This window comes from Symphodus melops, assembly GCF_947650265.1.
Source record: "Symphodus melops genome assembly, chromosome: 9".
Taxonomy (NCBI): Eukaryota; Metazoa; Chordata; class Actinopteri; order Labriformes; family Labridae; genus Symphodus; species Symphodus melops.
Window position 1 is genome coordinate 18,294,384 of NC_136699.1, and position 22,500 is coordinate 18,316,883.

Sequence of the window (22,500 nt, forward strand, 5' to 3'; positions counted from 1 at the left end):
ATCAGCGACTAATATAAGCAATTACAGAGCCTGGTTCCAATATAACAAAGGCTTGATCGCTCCGGGGAACTAGTTAAACACACACACACACACACACACACACACACAGAAACACACACATACACGTAGAGATGTTGCACACACACACACAAACAGACACACACACACACAGAGTCAAATCATCCAGCGGCAGGGAGAAAGCACTCTCTCGGCATGCTGTGGTCGTGCTACGGTAATTGAATATGAGAAGATTTACCATGAATATTTAAACATTAGAATAAATACAATGAAGATCTGAGGCTTATAGTACAAACACTTCAGAGGAGGATTGTTGGATAAGTGCTCTCTCCATATAATTCATTCCTAATGTACTCTCTCTCTCTCTCTGTCTTTTACCCTCCTCCCCCCTGTGTCTCTTTGTGGGCTGCCTGGGGAGTAAACGAACATAACTGTCTTGACTTCTTTTCTCCAGCCTATATGATGCTGCTACTGTACAGACTGTGTTTTTTTTATACTTGTATTAGTGTAAAACATGAAAGAGAAGCAGCCTTATGCGTGAGGATTGCCTGTATGTGTCTGTCCCGTCCGTCTGTTTTCCCCGTGGGTCGCAGCTTGGACGTTTCCTGAGGGCTGATGCCCCGCGCGCCTCACATCTGAGCAGCCAGGCTGACTAGGCGGCCCCCAGAAAAAAAAAAAAAAGAAGGCCCCTAGAGGCTATGAGTACAAGCTGTCCTGCTGGACCTCTAGTGACTTCACCACGGCGCCTCCTGAGCCGCTCGCTCAAACATACAATCACACACACGCGCGCGCACACACACACACACACACACACACACATAAAACCAAAGGAGAGCAAGAGAGCAGAGGGAGCGAGAGTCAGTGATGCTCTGTTTTGGCAACACAAACGTATTTGGACAGCTCTCCCAGCGGAGCGTTCCAGTAATCCATAAGAGTGAAAGAAAGGAAAGGTGAAAAGCTGGAAGCAAAGACAGAACACAGAGAGAGAGAGAGAGAGAGAGAGAGAGAGAGAGAGAGAGAGAGAGAGAGAGAGAGAGAGAGAGAGAGAAAGTAGTCGAGAGATGCCAGAGGCGGGCTCAACTTCAGAAGAATGACACACATTATTACAGGCCAGCTGGTCCACTGATAAAATAAGCCAAAACAATGCGATGATCACATGCAACAAATAAACTATGAATTATTTCTGAGGACAAATATTTGACATTACTCGCGTATTCTCTGATCTCTGTAAAGCCTTAAGGAGGATTTGCCCTGGATTAGGCCCGCAGTCTGAGGAAGGGATTGTTCCGACAACATCCCCTCTCTTTCGTCTCAAAGGCTTTTGTTTTTATGATGAATTTTTTATCAGTTCTCCACAATGTGCCAAATGAGCCTCGAGTGAACAATAGCATAAAAACCCCAAGACGTACACAGATACCCCCTATTACAAATAAAGAGACCATTTTGGTAATTGAGAGAGGAAGTGATATTGTCTCAGCTCATTTTCAAGGACCATAAAGCAGAGGAGGAGTATGTGGGGGACAATGGCACCTCTAACTACCTTGCTGCGTCTCTTTGGGGATTATCTTTGTGTTTTATGCTCGTATATGAATACTAAATTATCTTAATTTATAACAACATTTAGTATGAGAAGAAAAAGGAAACTCTCCTGCCTTGGAAGAGGAGTGGTGTGTCGGTACACACTCCAGGATTCAAAGCACACTCTCCCATACAGGTATATTTATAATCCTTAGCTGTCGCTCTCCAGAAGAGCAAATCAAAGCCAGTAAAACATAACTGCCATAAATAAATGAATAGATGAGCAACAGCCCTGGACTGGAGGGATTCACCTAGCAATCACCCACATCAGATCAGATCAATGCTCATGGAAATTTCATGAAGCCTAGAATCCACACCGCTTCATATTTCACTATAATAACCCACAGAGCCGCAGGGGGAGTGTGTATGAAGGGGTGCGGGGGGGACGACGGCTAGGGTGGAGGGGTGCTGGAGGTTTGGGCTCGAGGGGAGGAATGAAAAGGGGGAGTGTGGATGTTTGGGGCGCAAAGAGAAGGTGGAAGGCGGGGGCTGAGGGATAATTGAGAGGTCAGCACGGTGGAGGCGTCCTCGGAGGAGGAGGAGGAGAGATGAAGGTGGAAGGAGGAGGAGGGGAAACTTCGGTAAGTGTCCGGCAGCCCCGTCTCTGTCCCCCTCTGTGTCGGGCGTAGCATACTTGCAGGGTTAGGTAATTGGCTCTGAGGCTTGGTGTTAACACCTTAACAGGCCCTCAGACGGTGGGTAAGGAGCTGATCATATCACCAGCCTCTGTTTCTCTCACTCTCTACTTCTCCGTCTCCCCCTCTCTCTCTCCCCCCCTCTCCGCCTCGCCCCCCTCCCCTGCAGTCTCCAGTGCTCAGGTGTGATCTCATAAGCGCTGCCTTGCGATCGATGCCGCCAGTGGCAGGGGGTTCAATAGCCCTGAATTACGGCTTCATTTCTCCCCCCTCACACAGATGAGAGCCAGCCCCCCCCCCCCCCCCCCCCACACCCCACACACACACACACACACACACACACACACACAACACCCCCACTGACTACTCACAATCCAGATCAATACCTTACAATCTAATTTTTATCCATTTTTCCATAAACCCAGAGATTGCGTTTATTTGCAGAATCCGACAAGCTAAATAAAGCATCGCTTGAACATGTCAGGGAGACTAATGCATGGCTGGAAATTCATACACAGAAAACAGATGAGTGGAGCTTTTTGCTACTAAAGGAAGGGAGAGGCTGAGGCAGGGAAGGGGGGGGGGGAGGCTAAGAGAGCCGACAAATCAATGGAGGTGTGGATGCTACTACAACCTAAGCTCTAATTATCTTTAGAGAAAAAATGCATGTCGACAGTTAACAATATCTGACAGCACACACCGGGAGAATGCAAATCCTGGAAATGTGGAGGGAAAAAGTGTGCGCTTGAATTAAGATATAAGAACACATAAGAAATCATTCCCCCCCGGTGAACGCCGCTCATTTCAGCGGGGTATAAAATCATCGGTGTTCGAAATTCATTTACATCATCATCATGGACCAGATGCTCCTGTAATAAGGACGGAGGCTGCTAAAGAGGGAAGACAAGCCACATGGTGCAGAAAATTAATCTCAATCTCAAATAGGAGGTGTGAATTTCCTCACTGTTAAGACTGTGTGCAGTAAATGTGAGCATGTGCAGCTATCTCAGCTGGCCCCCGTCTCCAGCTGGAGACCGACCGTTTTAATCAACAACAGGCCTCCACCCAAGCTCAATAAAAGAAGCATTCACAAATAGGAGCGAGAGAAGTAATTGACCGGCTCGTGGTTTCACCCCACTTTTATTGCCATAAGCCTACATGCTGCGTGTGTGTGTGGCCCTGTGTGATTGCAGGTGTATCTATTGTGCATGTAAATCCAGAATAATCTGCCGGCCTATTCACTCTTTTTGTAGTGTGTTCATTCTCTCACGAGTTGCACCAGAATCAGGATATGAGAATGAGAAATGTTCCCGATTTGAAGTCCTTAATCTCGATTTGAGTGTGTGACAGATCATGTGGAACGGTTTAATGAGGGTTACGATAAATCTAAAGTTTACTGAGCGTCTTCCTGCCTACAACACTGTCTGTGCCAACATCCTCAGCCTTTCACTCTTGTCTGTACTGTACAGAAATGACAGACAACTGACAGTGCTCCTTCCGCTTCCAAAACTAATTTGGAGCTCCGAGTCAGGCGGAGAGAGACGGAGAGAAATGTCAGCAGCATCCTACCTGGTTTAAATTCTGTTCTTGACTTTTGTCTTTTCCCTTGCTCTTCGCGGCGGCTGAGTGATGTTTCCCACACACCTAATCTGCACTCAGCGCTGAAAAACTACCCCTAATGTTTGTGCGTGCGTGTGTGTGTGTGTGTGTGTGTGTGTGTGTGTGTGTGTGCGGATGCGTGTTGCCGCGCTTGGTGCCGGCCTTAATGTGAGCCAGCAGAGCCTTTTAATATCAGCAGAAGCTGTAGTGGAAGCACTAAGCAGACAAGGCTGCATACTGAGGAGGGGAGGGATTGCCTTTTGAACGACAAGGGTGATTCATCAACTCCCCCAATCTATGGCCAGTATCCCTGTGTCACACACGCCGACACATGCACACAAGCACATACACACTCAGGGACCCTGGTGGCAGAGCGTATTATCACTCTATATTGCACGGAGAAAAGAAAAGGGGGAGCAGCTCTGATGAATGTTTCAAAGACAGCAATCCAGTAAAAGGTGATACACAACTAAACATGGATATGTATTTGTACAGGGGGGGGGGGGGGGTGGAGGGGAGGAAACGACCTGATAACGAGAGAGAGGAAGTGAGGGAGAGAGAGAGAGATTAGGGGGAGCTCTCAGCCCCAGAGGTGGGTAAGGCAGAGGGCAGAGAGAGGAACAGAAGGGGGATAAGGGGATAAAAAGACAGAGGAAGAGCAGAGAACTGGAAAAAAAAACCCAACATTCTTTTATTCTTATCAGTGGAGAGCTTAATTGCCTTTGATGAGTCTAATTGAAGCTTTCTGAAGTCTAATGGCAGAGGAGTCCTCAGAGACGGGAGAGGACACATTACTGTAATAGCTTCACTCCCAAATCTCCTCTGTACCAAAAGTCCCCTGCTCGTCTCCTCCGTCCTGAAACTACAGCTGAAACGTTACCATCCAACGACGGGTGGTTGGGAAGTATCAGTGATCATGCAGGGGAGGGTAAACCTATAGACGGGTTATATATGTGTGTGTGTGTGTGTGTGTGTCTGTGTGTTGGGTACGCTTGCAAAGTAGCGGTAGCAGCAATATTGGGGATGCGGTGACTTAATTAGGTCTGTGAGCTGCTCGCTTTCCTCTCCTCAGCTGAAGTTGATTAGCAATGCCAGCTGTCCCCAATGTAATTCAGTGTGCGCATGTGTGTGTGTGTGTGTGCACAAGTAATATACGAGTATATGCATGTCTGCGGGTGTGGTGCTGTGTTGATGTGTGTGTATGTGCTAGCTGCCAGCTGCCACGCCGTGCTGCCAATCCTCCATGATTAGTACCCACTGGCAACTGGGCTCAAACTGGTGCCAAACAGACCCAGGAGGGCAACATGGCCCATGGTAATCCTGCATCCCTTTCTCCTCCCATCCTTCTCCTCTTATTCCTTCCTCAGCCACCACTCCCCACTCTCATCAACGGCTGAAAATATCCATCATCCGTGCACTCCGCCTCTCATTCAAGATGTGTGAAAGGTTCTCGGAGAGTTCGATATAAGGACATAAAGGGATTAAAAAAATAAACCCAGATGAAGACGCGATGGGAGAAGTACAAATACCCCCTAATGGTAAAACAACCAAAAAAAAACAAAAAGCAATGGCAGTGTGTGAAGAGTGGAGCAGGGATCTGTGCCTCGTCACAGTTGGCTGTGTCACCGTGAAGGTGCGGGCGCTTGGCAAGTAGCGTCACAGTGTGTGTGTGTGTTCAGCTCCCAGCAGATGACCTCTCGCTACCTCTCACCTGTTGAGATGCCTCCATAGAGGCAAAATATGAGAGAGAGAGAGAGAGAGAGAGAGAGAGAGCGAGAGCGAGGGAGAGAGAGAGAGAGAGAGAGAGAGAGAGAGAGAAGGGAGAATCTATCCAAAAGAAGCAAGTTTTGAATAAGTGAATGTGACAAGGGGAAAGAGTGGAGGGCTGGAAGAGATAGGGCGTTTATGCATACGGTTCCCACATGTCTGGCACATTAAAAGGCTGCGTGCGCACACACACACACACACAGATATACACACACACACACACACAGCTCTATGGGTTTGGCAGAGTGCGGGCTGTTGGACAGCTCTGGCATGGTAAAGGCTGCCCACCCATCTGCCCTCTGTCTTACTAATGCAGTTACTCGTCAAAGTGCGTGTGTGTACTTGGAGAACATTCACACTTCCGTACAAACAAACACAGACAGCCTATTGCAGCCTTTCCCATACATACACAAGCACAGAGACATAATTATGACCCATGGACTTGGATTGGGTCCATGCAAAGCAATTATGATATACAAGATGCGAAAAAAAAAAAAAAAAAAAGCACAGCAGTGATGTTACGCACGCGTCGCTCAATTGTGATTTTGTCAAATGTTGGCAATTCCAGCCGGGGCTTACAGCCTAAGTCTATCAGTGGTTGAGATTACAGACAGATTTATGTGATTCACAGTCTCCCCGGGGACCCGCGGCCTCACATTGGTTAATCACCGCTTCACATTCACTCTCTCCACCGCTCTTTTCACCACACGGCTATAACTCTGCACTGATATGCTCTGATGTAACGCTCGAGCTATTCATGCTCGCAGTCGAAAAAGAAAAAAAAATCACACTCTGCTCATGGACCTCTTCCTTTGTGATTCACGCCTTCGATGGGGTTAAAACTCAATAATCCCACTAATCAAAAGGTTAAACCTCCTCCTGACCTTCACCTGCTTCATAAAAGAGGGCGAACACTTTTCTTCCTCTCATCAGCAGGCCTTTTCACTCAACTATTGAGTCGTTTTATTGAATTCTTAGATGTTTAGCATGCACATTTTTCCCTGGAAAAAGTGAAGAAAATTAACATTGTATAGAATACCAGGTTACTCTTAGCAGATATAAAGGCTGTAAAACAAAATTGCAGTTATCTATGCGATATAAGTGTTTCTCACAATACTCTCAAAGAAAGTCAACCCACAGAAAGCGAGGGAATTTGGGTAAAGGTTTAATAAGAAAAGCCAGGATTGGCTGAAACTCCTTTATTTCCATAGATGACACTGTTAATGAGTGTCATTAGTAAACGTTAGTGTGTAGCCAGTACCTGTGTAGATGAAGCGCCCAGGTGTGCCTTTGCAGAACTGTTTGGATTTGTAAGACAGCGTGACCTCCACCACTCCAGGGATGTGTCTGGGCGGAGTTTGCACACGGATGGCATGGGGGGTGATCAGCTACAGAGAGCACAGAGAGGGCATAACAATTAATGCAATGAAACTTCACATCCAAACACGAGCTTTAGGGACTTTTTTCTGGGCTCGCCTGAGACCTTCCCTTTTCAGCTTTTTGACTCTCTTTCTTTGTATAATCAGCCTGAAAATGATGTGTTAGCGCCAAAGCCCTCAGGTGGCCTCGTAGCCTGAGGCAATGTCACTGTGAGGCTTAGGATGGTTATCAGTGGTGACATGGGCTCTGTTAAAGGGGTTCAAAAGCAGTTATGTGGTTATGAATAAAACACAGCTTCCTCTGCATACGTCTGTTGTACAGTGTAAGGAAACGTATAATCTGCCCGTCTCTGTGTCTGTCAACTGGGGATGTCGAGCTGCCGTTAGCAACATTAAAGCACCAATGTCTCTTAAACAGGCTCACTTAGTGCGGTTGATGAGCCACTCGCTGTGTGTGTATGCTGAAGGGTCTTTGAAGGAATATGGTAACAAGACAAAACACAGATGAGACCTCATTGAGAGCTCGTTTTCTGCACGCTATCGTGAACTAGCACTCAAAGCTAGCAGCGCTCAAAAGCTATCAATGATGCTGCCAGAGCTTTGTGTATGTTCCTCTCTGTGTGTGTGTGTGTGTGTGTGTGTGTGTGTGTGCGTGTGTGTTTTCTAACTGTCCCTTTTATTGCTCACTTAGCTATGCTTTCATTCTACCATTGTCTGGCCTCGATCACCTCTCAGCGAGATAATATAAGAGCTTTTTATAGAATTATTCCTTTACTAAAGAGAAAGCTGTTTAGCTGCAACGCTCACTGACCTTCAGTTTCACACATACACTACATTTACATTTTAGTCATGTGGCAGATGCTCCCCTACAAAGAGATTTATACAGTGCGGTGCGAACATATTCAAAGAAAGCAGATAGTAGTGCAATAAAAGACAGGTGGGGAAAACAGGAGGGAAGAAACTGTTTACAGTAGGGTTGCCATTAATGAGCATTTTTCTATTATTAATTAATGTGCTTCTTATTTGATCAGTTACCTGTTTTTTATTCTTCTTATTTTGAAACAATAAAGATACAGAGACCTTTGGGACACCTTAAGTTTGTCTGAGTAAGTAAAAAAAAAAGATAATCTTTAAAGACGTTGAAAGTCTTTGTCAAACACAGCACTGCTTTAGAAACTGAGTTCTGCTAATGCTTGGCACTTTGCCGAGAATACTTGAGATAAAGACCGAGTTTTAGAAAAGCTAAATAAATTGACAGCAATACTTTGCAACAGAAGTTTCCTTCTTGAGAATCAAAGCCCCCCCGCCCCCCCCAAGGGATACAAAGACACATTTAATGGGGTCATAAGTTAATTAAAGCGATTCGTAAGAAAAATACATTTCTCCTCTACCTACAATTTATACATCTTTTGACTCTTTGCATCCCACCTCATTTGATATGTTTTACTTTCACTTTGTAAGACTTCTAACACATCTCTAATGAATCAATCTGGGGAAAAAAAGCACTATTTGGTTAAACTTCTTAAATGTGAGCCTTTTTGAAATAAGTTTCTCCTGTTAATGGGAGCCTGACAGAGTCACAGAGTATAGTCTGGTGTCTTAGAAATGATAAGAGATTGGATGATGCCAAGGCCATGACTTGTAACCAGGTATCACATGGAGACAGTGAGACACACATGCACACTCTCAGAGGGTGACTAACCTCGCTCCAGACCAGCATGGTCCCAAAGATGACCTGCAGGCCGTCGAAGAAGTTGTCCCCGATGATGATGACAGTAGCTCCCCCTGTGGTCCAACCTTCACTTGGGCTGATGGCTTTGATGCTGGGGGTCGCTGTGGAATTAACACACAAAATAGATTAGATGCTAACTAAACTAATGACAGCCCATAAAGGCCGTGTACAGCTCCATGTACAGTCACCTTCTCTTCTTTTCATCCCTCTCTCTCTCTCACTCACACACCTCTCTCCTCTCTCCCAGGGGTCGGGGGCGAGCGAAGAATACTAATCAGAGTGATTATACGCACCCCGTTATTAAACATCACCCCTGCCCTGTGTGTGAGGGCAGTGGCGGTGCTCTTGTTTTATGACACGTGGCAAGGCGTGCAGGCGTGTAAATGTCAGGTGTGCTGAGTGTCTGATCAAAGGCCACGCGACCGGGGAGCCGAGCAGAGCCAACAGTAGCTCTGCCCTCTGAATACACCGGCTTCATTAAGCAAACACTTAGCTCCTGCTCAGCGGGGCTGCTCCTTGTATCTGTGCAGACACCTCAGCGCCCAGCCGATAGGGTCATCTCAGCTCCTGCTCGGATGTTTGTAATACGTTTTGTAATCTTTCACTGTTTTCTATTAAAGCATATTCTTTTTTACAGACGTACATGGAATAACAACAATAAACCACATTTTCAATAAATGGTATTCAATGTGCTTTTCGACCTGATCTGCTGGTATTATGGACTTGGAGATTACTGGATGTGATTGAAGAAAAGAACAGCATTGGGGAAAATTCATGTTGATACAAGCTAAATCTCCTCTCCTTAACAGATATGCAGCTTGTCAGACATGCTGTAATTCTGTAAAGCGGCATAATCCACTTTAGACTGGGCTGACTTTTTTTTCCCCCTGAAGCCAGGCCTTTGCTCTTCGCCTGACTCCCTGTTCTGCTGATCCTCCCCAACAAGCTGGACTGATATTTAGCCCCCCGATAGGCCCGCAGAGATCAACGTTCACCAAGCAGCAATCTGTGGCCGTAATCATGGCCTAAGATGCCTCCTTTTCACAGCCGCTCGTATTATGTGCGCTCCATGTGCATGTGTGGATGTATGTGTTTGTGTATGTGTGGATTAACCAGATGGTGGAACGTGAATCCATGTGATAGGATTATACTTTGGGGTGTTCCTCGGTGCCATCTGTTCAACTATATGCACTGCTCATCTATTACCGCCTGAAACGGGCCCCCCAAAGTTGTGTATCCTGCACACGAATACAAAACACACAAACACACAAAAGAAACCTCTGGATTTTTTTTCATTTGATCTTACACTCTTATTGTTCCTCAATCCATCCCCAGCCATCATGAGAACAGAGAAGAGGAAATTCCCAAACAAATCTCTCTGACACAGTGAACATCTGTTAGCATACTGTGCATCCTCTTCTTTCTACGTCTCAATGGTGTCGCCGATATGTCTCGTCTTTTTGAACTTTCACAATCGCCTGTGAGACCAGTCGCAGGGACAAGTGGTCCACCTCACCTCTGGAGAATGGTCATTAGATAGACTTAACCACAACATTCAATCTTAATGCAATCTACTGTAGGCCGTCATGTAAATCCCTTCTTAGTAGTTTGTCATTATCATCCCTGAGGTTGACTTTCCTCAAAGTAAAAAAAAAAAAAAATATGTTTCTCTTATTCAATGTCTGGGAAATCGAAATGAGAAAATAACTGGATTAGGGAGTTGGGAATCAGTGCTGGCTCCTAAATCATGTGCACATGTCATTATGAAGTATTAAAGGTTTGGGTCTGACTGCTCACTGTGGGGTTGTGTACGTGTGTGCGTGAGCTTTTTTTGTGTGCGTATGGGTGTGTTTGAAACCTGAGGGATGGGGAGTGATGGAGGGCTGGAGGATAAAAGAAGGTCTCCGAGGAAATAAAGCCAGTGTTGGCTTTAAGCAGAACAGACCTCATAAGACACATAGTGCTTATACGCGGCAGAGTAGAAGGCCCAGAGGCAGAGACCTGAGGGGAGCAAGCCACAAGGGAGAGACAAGAGACTCGCTCGAGCTACCACTCGCTCCTCTCTTAGCGCTAGTTAAAAACCCTACAGGAGAGGAAAGTGAGAATCTGGGGAGGAAGCAGCCGAGAGATAAGACAGAAAGCGAGGCAGCAGGTTTGAGAGGGATAGAGTGGAGACAGAGGAGGGGTTGAGTGCTGAGCCAGACAGGAGGGGGAAGGGGGGGAGGGGGGCGAAGAAGAGTTGAACAGACAGAAAGAAAGTGAGGAAAGACAAAAGAGAACTTTTGGTGTTTAGTTCCTGCGTTTAGTACCATGTTCCAGGTAGGACGGTGTTCCTTCTGATGGGTCCAGTCTCCGAGCTCTGCGGCCGTGTTTGGAGTTGTTGTGCACAAACATGTTGTCAGAAACAGCCAGGACATGACCCTCCACGCTCACTGTAGTTGACACAACCACCTGAGACAGGGACAGATGGAGACCATGGAAATTCAATATGCCTGTCTCTGATATAGACATATGCAGTGTTGTTTACGTTGTTAACCTAAATCCAGAACAGGTCATTATGAGTTCCTGTAAAATGTTAGGAGACTTTTATTTCCAAGGAGACACATATACATCTCCAGTGTTATATTCAAACTTTTCCTGATCATTCAAGATACATTCTTTTAGCCAACTTTTTCAAACTTTCTCACTGAAACCAACAGCGAGTCTGCAGCAGTGCTAAAACGAAGCTCTGCCATCGCTGCGTCTTTGTACTTTTACATCGAGTCGGCATCGAGCTCAACGTTCCGTTACGGTGTGGCAGAAGCTATTCTGCCCTGCCAGCTATGACGTTTTACAGAGATGCCTCTCAGTCCATGTTGTGCCTCTGTTTTCTACTCTGTATGCTGCTCAGAACACATTGTCTCACCATTGTATATGACATTTATGACATTTATGACTTTTACGTATACTGCACGGTGCAACAGGGTCCTAAAAGTTTAAACTGGCGATGTTAAAGGGGCTTATGAGAGACGTGAGAATAAACTGAAATAACAGTGTTGACAATAGACCAATATATGCTTTGCAAAGACAATTGGGTAATATATCTCCATAGGTTAACACTTTGACATTAAAGACAGCCGTATGGCCTGATCATTGTTCATTATCCTATATCTAAAAAAAAGGATGTGTGTAAAGAGGTTGACAACATCACCTATAATGTGTATTGTTCAGATCATGTTGACTGAAATGGCGTGTTTTGGATTTTTATTCCTGATGTTACAGAAATAAAGAAAGTATTTATGCAAGAGAGCTCTTATAAAGCTGTGTTGTTCTTCTTTTGGGTATGTAGCACTTAACATGATTATTTTTTGTTTTTAAAAAGGACAAAAGAATGTTTCTTCCTTTGTTTATGTTGAATTTAATTTATAAGCAGTGCGTATGGTAATCTCTATTGTCTCGGGATTTATCCCTGGGAAAGCAAGGAGAGCAATTGTGAGAAAAGGACCTTTTTTTATTGTTGTTTTTCTCTGAGAGGTTACGCTGTTATCACGTGTGCTGTGTGAGAAAGAAAACCATGTAGAGCACAAAGGAGAACAGTTGAATATTACCTGAAAACGCCTCATGTCTCGAGGGTTCCCTGCATTCTTCAGGCAGTTCTGGTTACATTTCAGGAAGAACTTGAGGAAGAACCTGCAAAGACAGAAAGAGAAGACAGAGAGAGACAAACGAGTGAGTGGAAGTGAGCAACTCCAACAAACAACAAAACACTAATAAAACAAATCAAACCGCAGTGGCAGACAGGACTCATACGCTCTCCCACCCTCACCCATCAGTTGTTTATGACGAAGGCAGTTTGGGATGTAAAAACAGCCCAGGGATATTGAGTAAGATGCTACCTTGTATATCCATCTTGGAGCTGCTGTCACAGCTTGCCATAAACTCACCGGGGCAGCAGACATAACCCCCCCCCACCCACCCACCCCCACTTTGCCCCCCACCACCCAGCTGCAGAGGCGTGTGACGGAGGTTGTGCTGTAGCTACTATGCAGCACAGTGTTGCCATTCCTGCCTCTCTCAATCTCAGTGTGAGAGACCACATCAACAGCACCTGCCATGCATTATTAATAGGCTGAGATGGCAAGTATGGCTACCCACATCAATACTTAATGAGGGAGGGAGTGAGGAAGGGGGGGTCGGAGGAGTAAAGGGGGGAGAGTGTATAAGAGTGGGAGGGCTACTGGAGGCCTGAAAAGCAGAAAAGTGGACGTCTGACAATTTATTCCCTGGCCCCACCCCGTCGCTCAAAAGCCTGATAACTTCTTCTTTTTGGAAGAGAAGCTACAGTACTGAACATCCATCCACTCTCCCCACTCTCTAGTCTGTCTGAACAGAAAAAGAAAAACGATATCAAATGAACAGAGAAAATAAACAGCGGCGTGTACAAATAAACAGGAACCCTCAAAAGGGGGGAAAATAAAACTACAACACTCCCCCCCCCCCCACCCCCCGTCCCTCTGCCTCCTCCCTTTGAGGTAGCTCAAAGAAGTGCTGACAGCTGAAACTGCTTACAATACAGATCTCCAGCAGCCAGAGAGAGAATCACTCCTTTGCTCAGCTTTTCTTTCATATGTCTTATTTTCTACCCACTGTTCATTTGTTATGGCTAGGATTCTGCACTGGGCAGCGCGTTTGGAGCCAACTGCCTGAGATACAAGCATGCACGAGCGGATACATCTCTCACACACACACACACACACACACACAAATAGAGAGCGCGAGAGACATGTCAGGAGAAACACAGTAAGCAGCCTCGGACAATTGCTTCATCTGGGGAAAAAAAAAAAAAAGAAACAAGAGAGCAAAGAAGATAAATGGACAGATCAGAGTTCTGTCTCATTTCAAGGGCCGGCTTACTGCTGCGCGCATTACAAGCATCTGATGTAACACAAGAAGTGGTGAATTTATCCCTGACAACTTTTAAATGCATGACAGCTGGTTAGTGGTTAGACGCTGTTCTCAGAGTAAAGAAGAGAAAGCCTCTTATGATGTGAATAACAAACTGTCTTTCATTCCTGCTTTCTGTTTTTTTTTTTTTTTTTTTTTCCCTCTCGTCTTCTGCTTTGTTTGTTTTCTGATTTACGATCTGTCTGGTGCAAGAGGCTTAGTCCCAATGAGTCAGGGAGGGGAGAGAAAGAGAAAGGAAAAAAATCAAGACAGAGGCAGAGGGGAAGCAGAAAATAAGAGGAGAAAATGATAGAAAGATAGACAGCAGTACGAGGTAGAGCGTACTTGAAATCCAAACGGAAAGACAGACCACCCTCCTGTATATTTTAGAAGCTGTAGGCCAATATCTCAATAATTCATGAAGCACTGAGATGGAGGGGGTTTTTTTTCCACAGTGGCGGTCAGACCCCAAAGGCTGAGGGTCTCCCAACTTTCTTATCTCCTCAGGGTCAGAGAGCAGGCTCGCAGACAGCTGTGGACTACATCTACTTGTCCAACATACTCCACCTTCCTGGCTGGCCCTACTGTTTAATTCATCGACTCTGCTCTTTCCCCAATGTGTCCTTCTCCTGCTCCTCTGAGGTAGTCATGATGGACAGATGATGGATAAGTGGATACAGGAGACTGAGGGTCACTGGAGTCAGAGGTGGCCAAATGAGGAGGTTAAATATAAGAGTCTGGTTCGGAGAAAAAGAGAAGGAGTAACAAAAAAGAAAAAAAAAAGCAGGGGGCAAAAATGTAGCCAGAAAGTGAGAAAGTCAGCATGCCTCATTCACTTTGCCACATGTCAGCATGTCCTCACCGTCTCCTGGACCATCTGATTCATTATTTACAAGAGTTAAGGTGTCTGGAGTCAGCCATACGGAAACATTACAAAACTGTGGCATGTTGATTCCACCGTACTCTAGCTCATCTCCCCAAGAGCCGAGGGACTGGAATCACCGCTGCACACATTTACATGGATCAACTGAGAGAGGGCGTGTGGTGGTGGTGGTGGTGGGGAGGGGTTAGACAGACAGCAGTGCGTGATGATATGCAATCGTAAAGAGATTAGCATAAGGATTTATAGATAATCTGATTGACAGCTGACAAGTAAATATGGACAAATAATAACGATATTCTATCTTATTTGCTCTGTCCAGATTTCTGTTATTGTGTTCCTAAAATTTCAATCCACAAAGAAGATCATTTATTGCTTCAGGATTGTTTTTTTTTTTTTTTTTTTTTCGAGGGACATATCCCATAATCCTTTTCCATTGGTCCCAAGAATAACTTCATTGACAAGACCAATCGGGACATAGAGCATTTTCTTTTTTTTAAACTTTATTATCATGCACACAATACTGATTTCATTAGAAATGCTTCATCATGTGGACTCAGTTTATCCCATGTCATCGCTCTGACCACGTCACGTTTAAGGTTCTAAAACAATCACGTTTCCACATCTTTCATATATATCCTCTCTCTAAACAACTATTTTTTTTTGCCTGTATATAAACCAAATGTGTCTCCTATGTTCTGAATCATGCCCCCTCTACCTTGTTTGTATTTGAGAGCCTCCCTGGTTTCAAGCTGTTTTATCGTGCAAACACAACAGCTCCAAATATTACCCCCGCAAATTGCTGCGCCGGCCCGGATTAAATGAAATAAAACCATTTTGCTCTCACATAATTACCCCCAAATCCTGGAATGGCTATGGAAGTGAATTTGTGTAAATAACTGCTTGGCCTCTCAAAGCCTCATGGCGTAAATTTGTAACAGCGAAAATGAACGAATAAACACATGCAGCCGGTCGCCATAGTAATTTAATGATCTCACACTTTCATCATATCATAACGGCCATTATTTGTCACTTTAGAGCAATTAAACACAAAATCACCCTCTGCCCATAAAAACAAAACAAGGAAAGCAATTATAACACAACTTTTAAGTAATCCCTGTAGCATCTAAATATTATTACTGTGGTGATAAAGATTGTCTACGTGATTAGCTAACAGCACGGAAGCCTCCGAGGGACAATTCTCTTGTATTTTCTAATAATTTTCCTACATTAGTAACAAATGAGGTAAAGAGTTGTTTCCTTGTCAAATTTAACACAGATAACTTCAGAGTGTTGCTGCTTTATCTTCCTCACTACTTCGAGTTATTCATCTGTTCAGCCTTTTGTGTCTCATTGTGCCTCGGTTCTTTATTCTTCGCCCCTCCTCTCTCTGTCTTGTTCTGATGCGCAATAAAAAATGGCAGTGGATGATGCCATAACTCAGCCCTCTCCTCTCTGTCTCCCTCCATCCATTTCAGCCATACAGATCATCTCCAGAAGAAAAGCAGTGTGTCTGCCTCCTAATATGCTTCATGAGGTGTGTAATTCACTGTGCTCCAGAGGGGAGTCATTTGTCTCGAGGGTTAACTAAGTGACACAACAGCACTTCCCCTCGCCTGTTACCACCGTGGGACATGTTGAACTAATCTAGGCAGGTAGAGAAGTGAACGATCCTGCACTCGACCAATTAGCATTAAGATTTTTTTATTTTTTTAAATTTTTTTTACAGGAAATCAATCCTGATGAAGTCTGAAGCAAATTCTGTGCAAATATATGTTGGCAAATATAGTGTTACAGGGGGAAACGACTGATAAATAGGCACGCAAAGTAAAAGTGAAGTCTGGTGCTGTCAGAGAACAAAATATCTTCCTCAGGTCCGGCTGTGTGTATTTTCTTTTCCTCCCCTTGTGTTTCATTTCTCCTCGTTTTTCTTTCCTATGCGACTCTTTCTCTTTCTCCGCCATGCATCACTGACACTTCAACCAAGAGCCTGACTGGCTTGTTTTCGTGGTGACCTGTCTCCCTGCCTGCACTACACGTTTAAGTGTGGCGGCACATACACATACACACATGCACACACACTAATTTAGGGAGATTTATGAGGGGGGCCTTGCACCAGGAGCCATGCAGGCTGACCCCAGGGGTGTAGGGGGGCACTGGGTGGGGGAGGGGGCTTGGCTCCACAGGGGTGGGGGGACATTAATAATCCAGAACCAGGTCTGTCTCTGGGCCTGGCCCTGGGCCTCGGACAACGGTCTGTATCAAGCTGCAGTGGCCCATTTTACTGAGAGAAACATCTGGTGCACAATGTGACACCAGCTTTGAAAACATCTGATAAAAAAAAAAGAAAAAAAAAAGAAAGACAAACATGAAATTAAACAAACAGAAACATGCAGACGGCAAAAAGAGGACATCACACAAATACATCCTTTGCATCATTCCTTTGGAGTGCTCCGCTTTAAAGTAGCAGCGAGCACCTCTATGTTGCCCCCATGTCTATCTTAAGTGTCATGATTTATTCAAATAGAACATCTCACTGTGCTGAAAAATTCATTTCAAGCTCACTCCGTGCATCGTCCCATCCTCCCACCCTCGTCCGTATCTGCTCGATGTGCTCGCATGTCGTGTCAGCTGAATTTGCCCGTTGTTAAATATTTCTCAGTACAAATGGACCCTGTAGGAGGGGGATGCTAGGTCAGGGAGGATCGACGCTGTGCCTTTGCCGCTCAGGGATAGACCCCACTTGGGAGAGATCGCTCCTCGCTTCTCCATGAAGCCGGGAGCTCCAGTCTCAGCTTGGGGACAGAAGTCCCAGAGACACTTAACCAATTGTGTTTCATCCATTTCATCCGAAAAGGATCATTCAAAATTCAACTGAGAAATCGTTCCCAGAGCGTTGAAAGACAGGCAACGGGATCTCTGCTGCATGGGAACAGCGAGGAGAAGAGGAGAGAAGAGAGAGCTGGGTTCAACAACTTGTAGGCTGATAGCATCTCTACCTGTGGCCTGGATTTACACCAGAGCACCGGGGGGGAGAATGCAACCAAATAAACATCTGTGCATGTGTGTGTATGAGTGTGTGTGTGTATCAAAGCCATGATGAATAAGAGGCTGTCTGGATGATGGACAAGCTTGGCAGGCGGTGCTGATTGAAACACTTCCTCTGTCGGGGCCTGGCCCATTAATCTGACGGAGACAGAGACAAAGAGAGAGAGAGAGAGAGAGAGAGAGACAGACAGAAAAAGAGAGAGAGAGAGAGAAAGAGAAAAAGAGAGAGAGAGAGAGAGAGAGAGAGCTCCAGGCCCCCGACCATAGGAGTAATGAAGGGTCCTGGTCCCTCTCACCTCAGCGCTGTCCTGCCATGCTGGGACGCTCTGCTCCCCTGTCCAACCCAAACCCTGCTCTCATGGGACTGACCAGTGAATAATGGCCCTGTCATCAGCCGGGTTAGATTCTGCAGCAGCGCCTGAGGGTGTGTGTGACCGTGTGTGTGTGTGTGTGTTTGTGTGACTGCATGCTTAAGCCTGCCTGTGTGCCTCCCTGCGCAGTCATTTACCCTAACTGTTCTCCTCTGTACCTTCGATGACGCCTGACGTATTCACATTGAATAGTGTTGATTTAAGCGCATGTTAAACTTAATGCATAATGCATCCACTATATATAGCTTGATAAAGAGCATTGTGTCAACCCTCGACCGGCCCCATACATTGTCGGGATGAATGTGCCGCTTGCGAAAGTTCTTTCTTTTTGTTCCATTTAAGCACCGTATTAAATCATAACTATGACTGTGTGAGCGTACGCAGGCTCAAGGTTATGTTTCTAAATGCAGCAAGATCAGAAATCAGAAACTTAATTAGTGTGCTGTGTTTGTTCTCGGGTGAAAAGTTGTTCCCACCAATGGGTCTTGAGGGAGGAATATGGAAGCAGGGAGTGGGAGAGGGAATGGGAAACAGTGTGTGTGTGTGTGTGTGTGTGTGTGTGTGTGTGTGTGTGTGTGTGTGCAATTGGGAAGAGAACGAGAGGGAGATTGATACTGAGCAGAGACGTATGGCGTCCTACAGAGTGTGTGTGCACATGTGGACGTGTGTGTTGGCCTTGCATCCCTCAGTGTTTATCAAACATATTACAGTTCCTTCTAGATTCCTCACCTGCACACCCCCAGCCTGCTACATATGGCCCACCAATCACAAAATAAGGAATCATGCATACATTAGCATAGCTAATGGCCTACCCTCTCCATTTAATATGCAAATTTCCTGAAACATTACTGAATGCCGTCTGTTCTAAATGAATAAATTTGAATCGCAATTAGAATAATCCTTTATAATTAATGAAAACTGTCAATTTTGGTTCATAAGTAATTTGATTAAAGTGGTGATGGGACACTTATGAAGTTCATCGGGCTGCAAGGAGTGTGAACACACACACACCCACACACACACACGTATAGAAACACACACATGAGCTGCATGACAACCAACAGCAGGTCCAGGGCTGCATTATTGATGAAGATGATTAATAAACTTATGAAAGTGGTTGTCACACATGCCAGACCTCTTTTTTTTTTTATTCAACACAACTTCTTTTCACTCCTTCACTGCCGCCGAAGAACAACAGATCAATCACGCCTTTCTGCTACCTGACAGAGGAAAAGTGAGCGGGTGATTGAAAAGGTTCCCCAGCCTGGTGGTGCTGTGTCAGTGGCCTGTCTGTCCGGTGGGAGACACTGATGGACTGTCGAGGCTGGGGAGAGTACCACGCACGCACACACATGCACACGCACACATACATGCCGAGTCATTACAGGGGCCTTAAATGTTTCCCTGATGTTTCTCACGGGGAGGGGTGGACGCTGCTGCTGTTTTATCAGTATATTAGAACCTGTTATGAGGAGCATGTTTTGAAGAGTCTGTTGTGAAACTTCATCGTTCCACCTTCACCATTAGCTCTGTCGTGCTCTGCTTTGCTGCTACACGAGCGTATAACGGTGTCATTTAAATGAGGGTCACTCAGCTGAGGGAAATTGTTGCAATGTGCTCTGCATGTGTATCTCTTCTCCACGCCGCGAATGCACACATTGCATCAACTCCAACAGGAGTGTGTGTAGCCGAGATGAGTGTGTTTTGCATGGCATCAACCCAATAATAATGGTCCACATAGTGTAGAGCCTCGCAGACTAATTAGCCATATCACTGAGAAAATAGCAGCCTGCTAATTAATGGGTATTATGGCATTTCAGAAGTCACTGCTCTAATTGGGAGGGAACTGAGCCTCGCATTTCCATACTGCAGTAATACGGGCTTTATCCGCCTGTCTATCTGTTTGTCTGTCCGTCTACCTACTTGGCATGCTTGCTTTTAAACACAACCCTCCACATGCATGCAGGGAAAAAATAATTACCCTGCCCACATTTTCAAACAGTCATGTGAAGGGTGTTTACATACATACACTGCCAGGTTTTTCCACATAAAAAGAACAACTTAAACCAGGAGCAGACATCAGTCTTTTTTTTAGCCTCTGATCCGTTATAGCTATTCTGATTAAATATATCTATATTGCTTTTAGGGGGGAAAAAAGCCTAATGTGAGTGAATTGGTGAGTAATAAAATCCTTTCTGAATTATTCTCGGTATCATTTTGTACGTGTGCGCGTCTCTGATACATATATATGCATATCCCCAATAGGTTCCTCTTAACCCTATCAGACCGTGGGACAATCAAAATAGATTTGCATTCAAATGCCACATGCTCGCTATCAAATATCAAATCAAGCCAGCGTCACAGAGACACATAGACAGTCATCTCTCGCCCTGCTTCTCTCTCACACTTCCCCCCCCCCCCCCCCCTCCTCCTAGGGTCTCAGGGACTCCCATTCTCCCCTGGACGAGCTCCATCGAGGAGTGACAGGCAGTGGCCCGGGCTTGATTGACAGCCTGTTGATGCTTCTCTTCCAACACACAAACACACACACACACACACACACACAGAAGCAGACATAGGCACACACACACTCCTGATTCTCCTTCCCCCCCTGCTTGTGCATTGGTCTGGGTGTCAGTGATAGCCCCTGGGCTAGTGCCCCGCAGGCTGCACAGCACTATACATACAAATCACAGTGTGTCAGCCTTGTGAATGGGCCCATTTTGACTTTGTCCTTGTAAAGTCAGGCCCCCCTTGAAGCGGCCTGGATCTGTATCCTGCTTCTTTCTTTCTTTCTTTTTTTTTTTTTTTACTTTCCCTTTCATTCTTATTCACACACAGAGACAGATGCGTGACGAAACGTACACAAATAAGTACAAGTACTGGGAGTATATGCTGCATGCATGCATGCATAAACACGTGTGTGCACAGAAACACATCGGGAAAAAATGTCAGACTTAAACTTGGTGCTAATAGGCAGCACCTCACAGGAGCAGGGTATAAATACATCAACAACAACACACACAGGCAGAAAGTCCCAACACACCCTAATGGCCAAGACCCCGGGCCTAATCTCACACACTCAGCTAGTACACCTGGTTAATGTTAAGAGGGCAGTTATAGTCAATTACATTCCCATATAACGCATAAACCTCCACCCCGCCTGTGCTGGGAGAGTAATTGAAAACAGGCGCACTCTGGTCCAGACAAAAAGTCGACTTCCCACCCCTGACTTTCCCCATTCACTACAAGCACTCCTTCTTCCTATTTCATATTCTGGCTCCTGGGGTCAAATGTAAAGCGGGAGGGAGGAGTTGGTTAACATTTTGATATGAGGCAATGAAAGAGCAGGAGGACACTGAGTCATCTGAGGTAGTGGAGAGGAAGACAAAAGGAGGACAAGGGGAGATGGAGGAGTTTGTCTCCAATGCTGGTCCAGTGAGGTCCACTCAGAGTCAGGGTGAGAGGACGGCTGGACTGCTAGTAGTGGGGTGGTGATTCAAGTGGGGGGTGAGGTAGATGGGGGGGTATAAAGGGAAGGGGGGTGGGTGGGTGGCGGCAACGGTTGTAAGTAAGAGTTTGAGACTGACAGGTGACATTACCCTGCGTCATGGCTGGAGGGACAGAGGGACAGAGGGCGCGATGGTTATCCAAGCAGAGAAATGTCAACGTCCAGACACCGCTGTGACACACACACACACACACACACACACACACACACACACAAACAGAAGCTGCACAGACACACGCACAAACACACACACAAGTACACAAAGATCCAGGACAAAGGAGTCTGGAGTCTTTTGAGAGTGAAAAAGGCTGGCTACAGTGGGCAGAGATGAGGAGATTACACTCTCTCCATTTAAAGAAGGAGGAGATGAGAATAAAAGAGACAAAGCTGAAGAAAAGGCAAAGACTCACAGAATTGACTCTTCTGCATGATAATATTGCCTGCCGCTTTCTAAACACAAGCTTCCATCCTTTGCTTCAGTTTTGGTCACATGTGTCCCTTTTCAAACTGCTCTCTGGCGTTTTCATCAAAGCCTAACCCAATTTTGGCAAAGCTTATAAAATGTCCATATTGCTGCTCATTCGACCCCATTGATTTAGTGTTTGGTTAAATATTCACGACTGTGGATGCAATTAACATGCTGTTAATGAATAATTGATCGCATCTTAAGCGGCCATAAAACTCATGCATATTAATTATTGAAACAGGAAATATGAAAAAAAAAAAAAACAACCGTCCTTGTTTTGCCTCAATCAACCTTCTTTCATTTTGTTTCTTTAGTCAGGAACGCCTTTAGAGAGTGTTTGAGGGGGAAAGTGCAGCTTATAAACGTGTGTGTGTGTATAAGTGTGTGTATGGGAAGGAGACAGGAGGCAGAAAGTGCTACGAACACTATGCAAATGCTCCCCGTAAACACGGCTTTTACAGCCCTTGTATGCGTTTAAGCTCCCTTTGAGTACATCCATTTAGCTCATACATACATCTTTATGTGTGTTTCTGTACAGCGCGGTGTGATGTGGGGCGAAGTGTGTGTGTGTGTGTGTGTGTGCCATGTTTGAC

General features: G+C 45.4%; 1 protein-coding gene across 1 annotated transcript in view; it reads right to left on the bottom strand.

Moving 5' to 3' along the window:
* ebf1a (EBF transcription factor 1a) overlaps positions 1–22,500 on the bottom strand; it is a 55,435-nt gene that overhangs the window by 13,984 nt on the left and 18,951 nt on the right. The window contains 4 exon segments of the mRNA XM_079352606.1: positions 6,859–6,985; positions 8,679–8,809; positions 11,018–11,159; positions 12,296–12,377. Of these exon segments, the coding sequence (XP_079208732.1) occupies positions 6,859–6,985; positions 8,679–8,809; positions 11,018–11,159; positions 12,296–12,377 (482 nt within the window).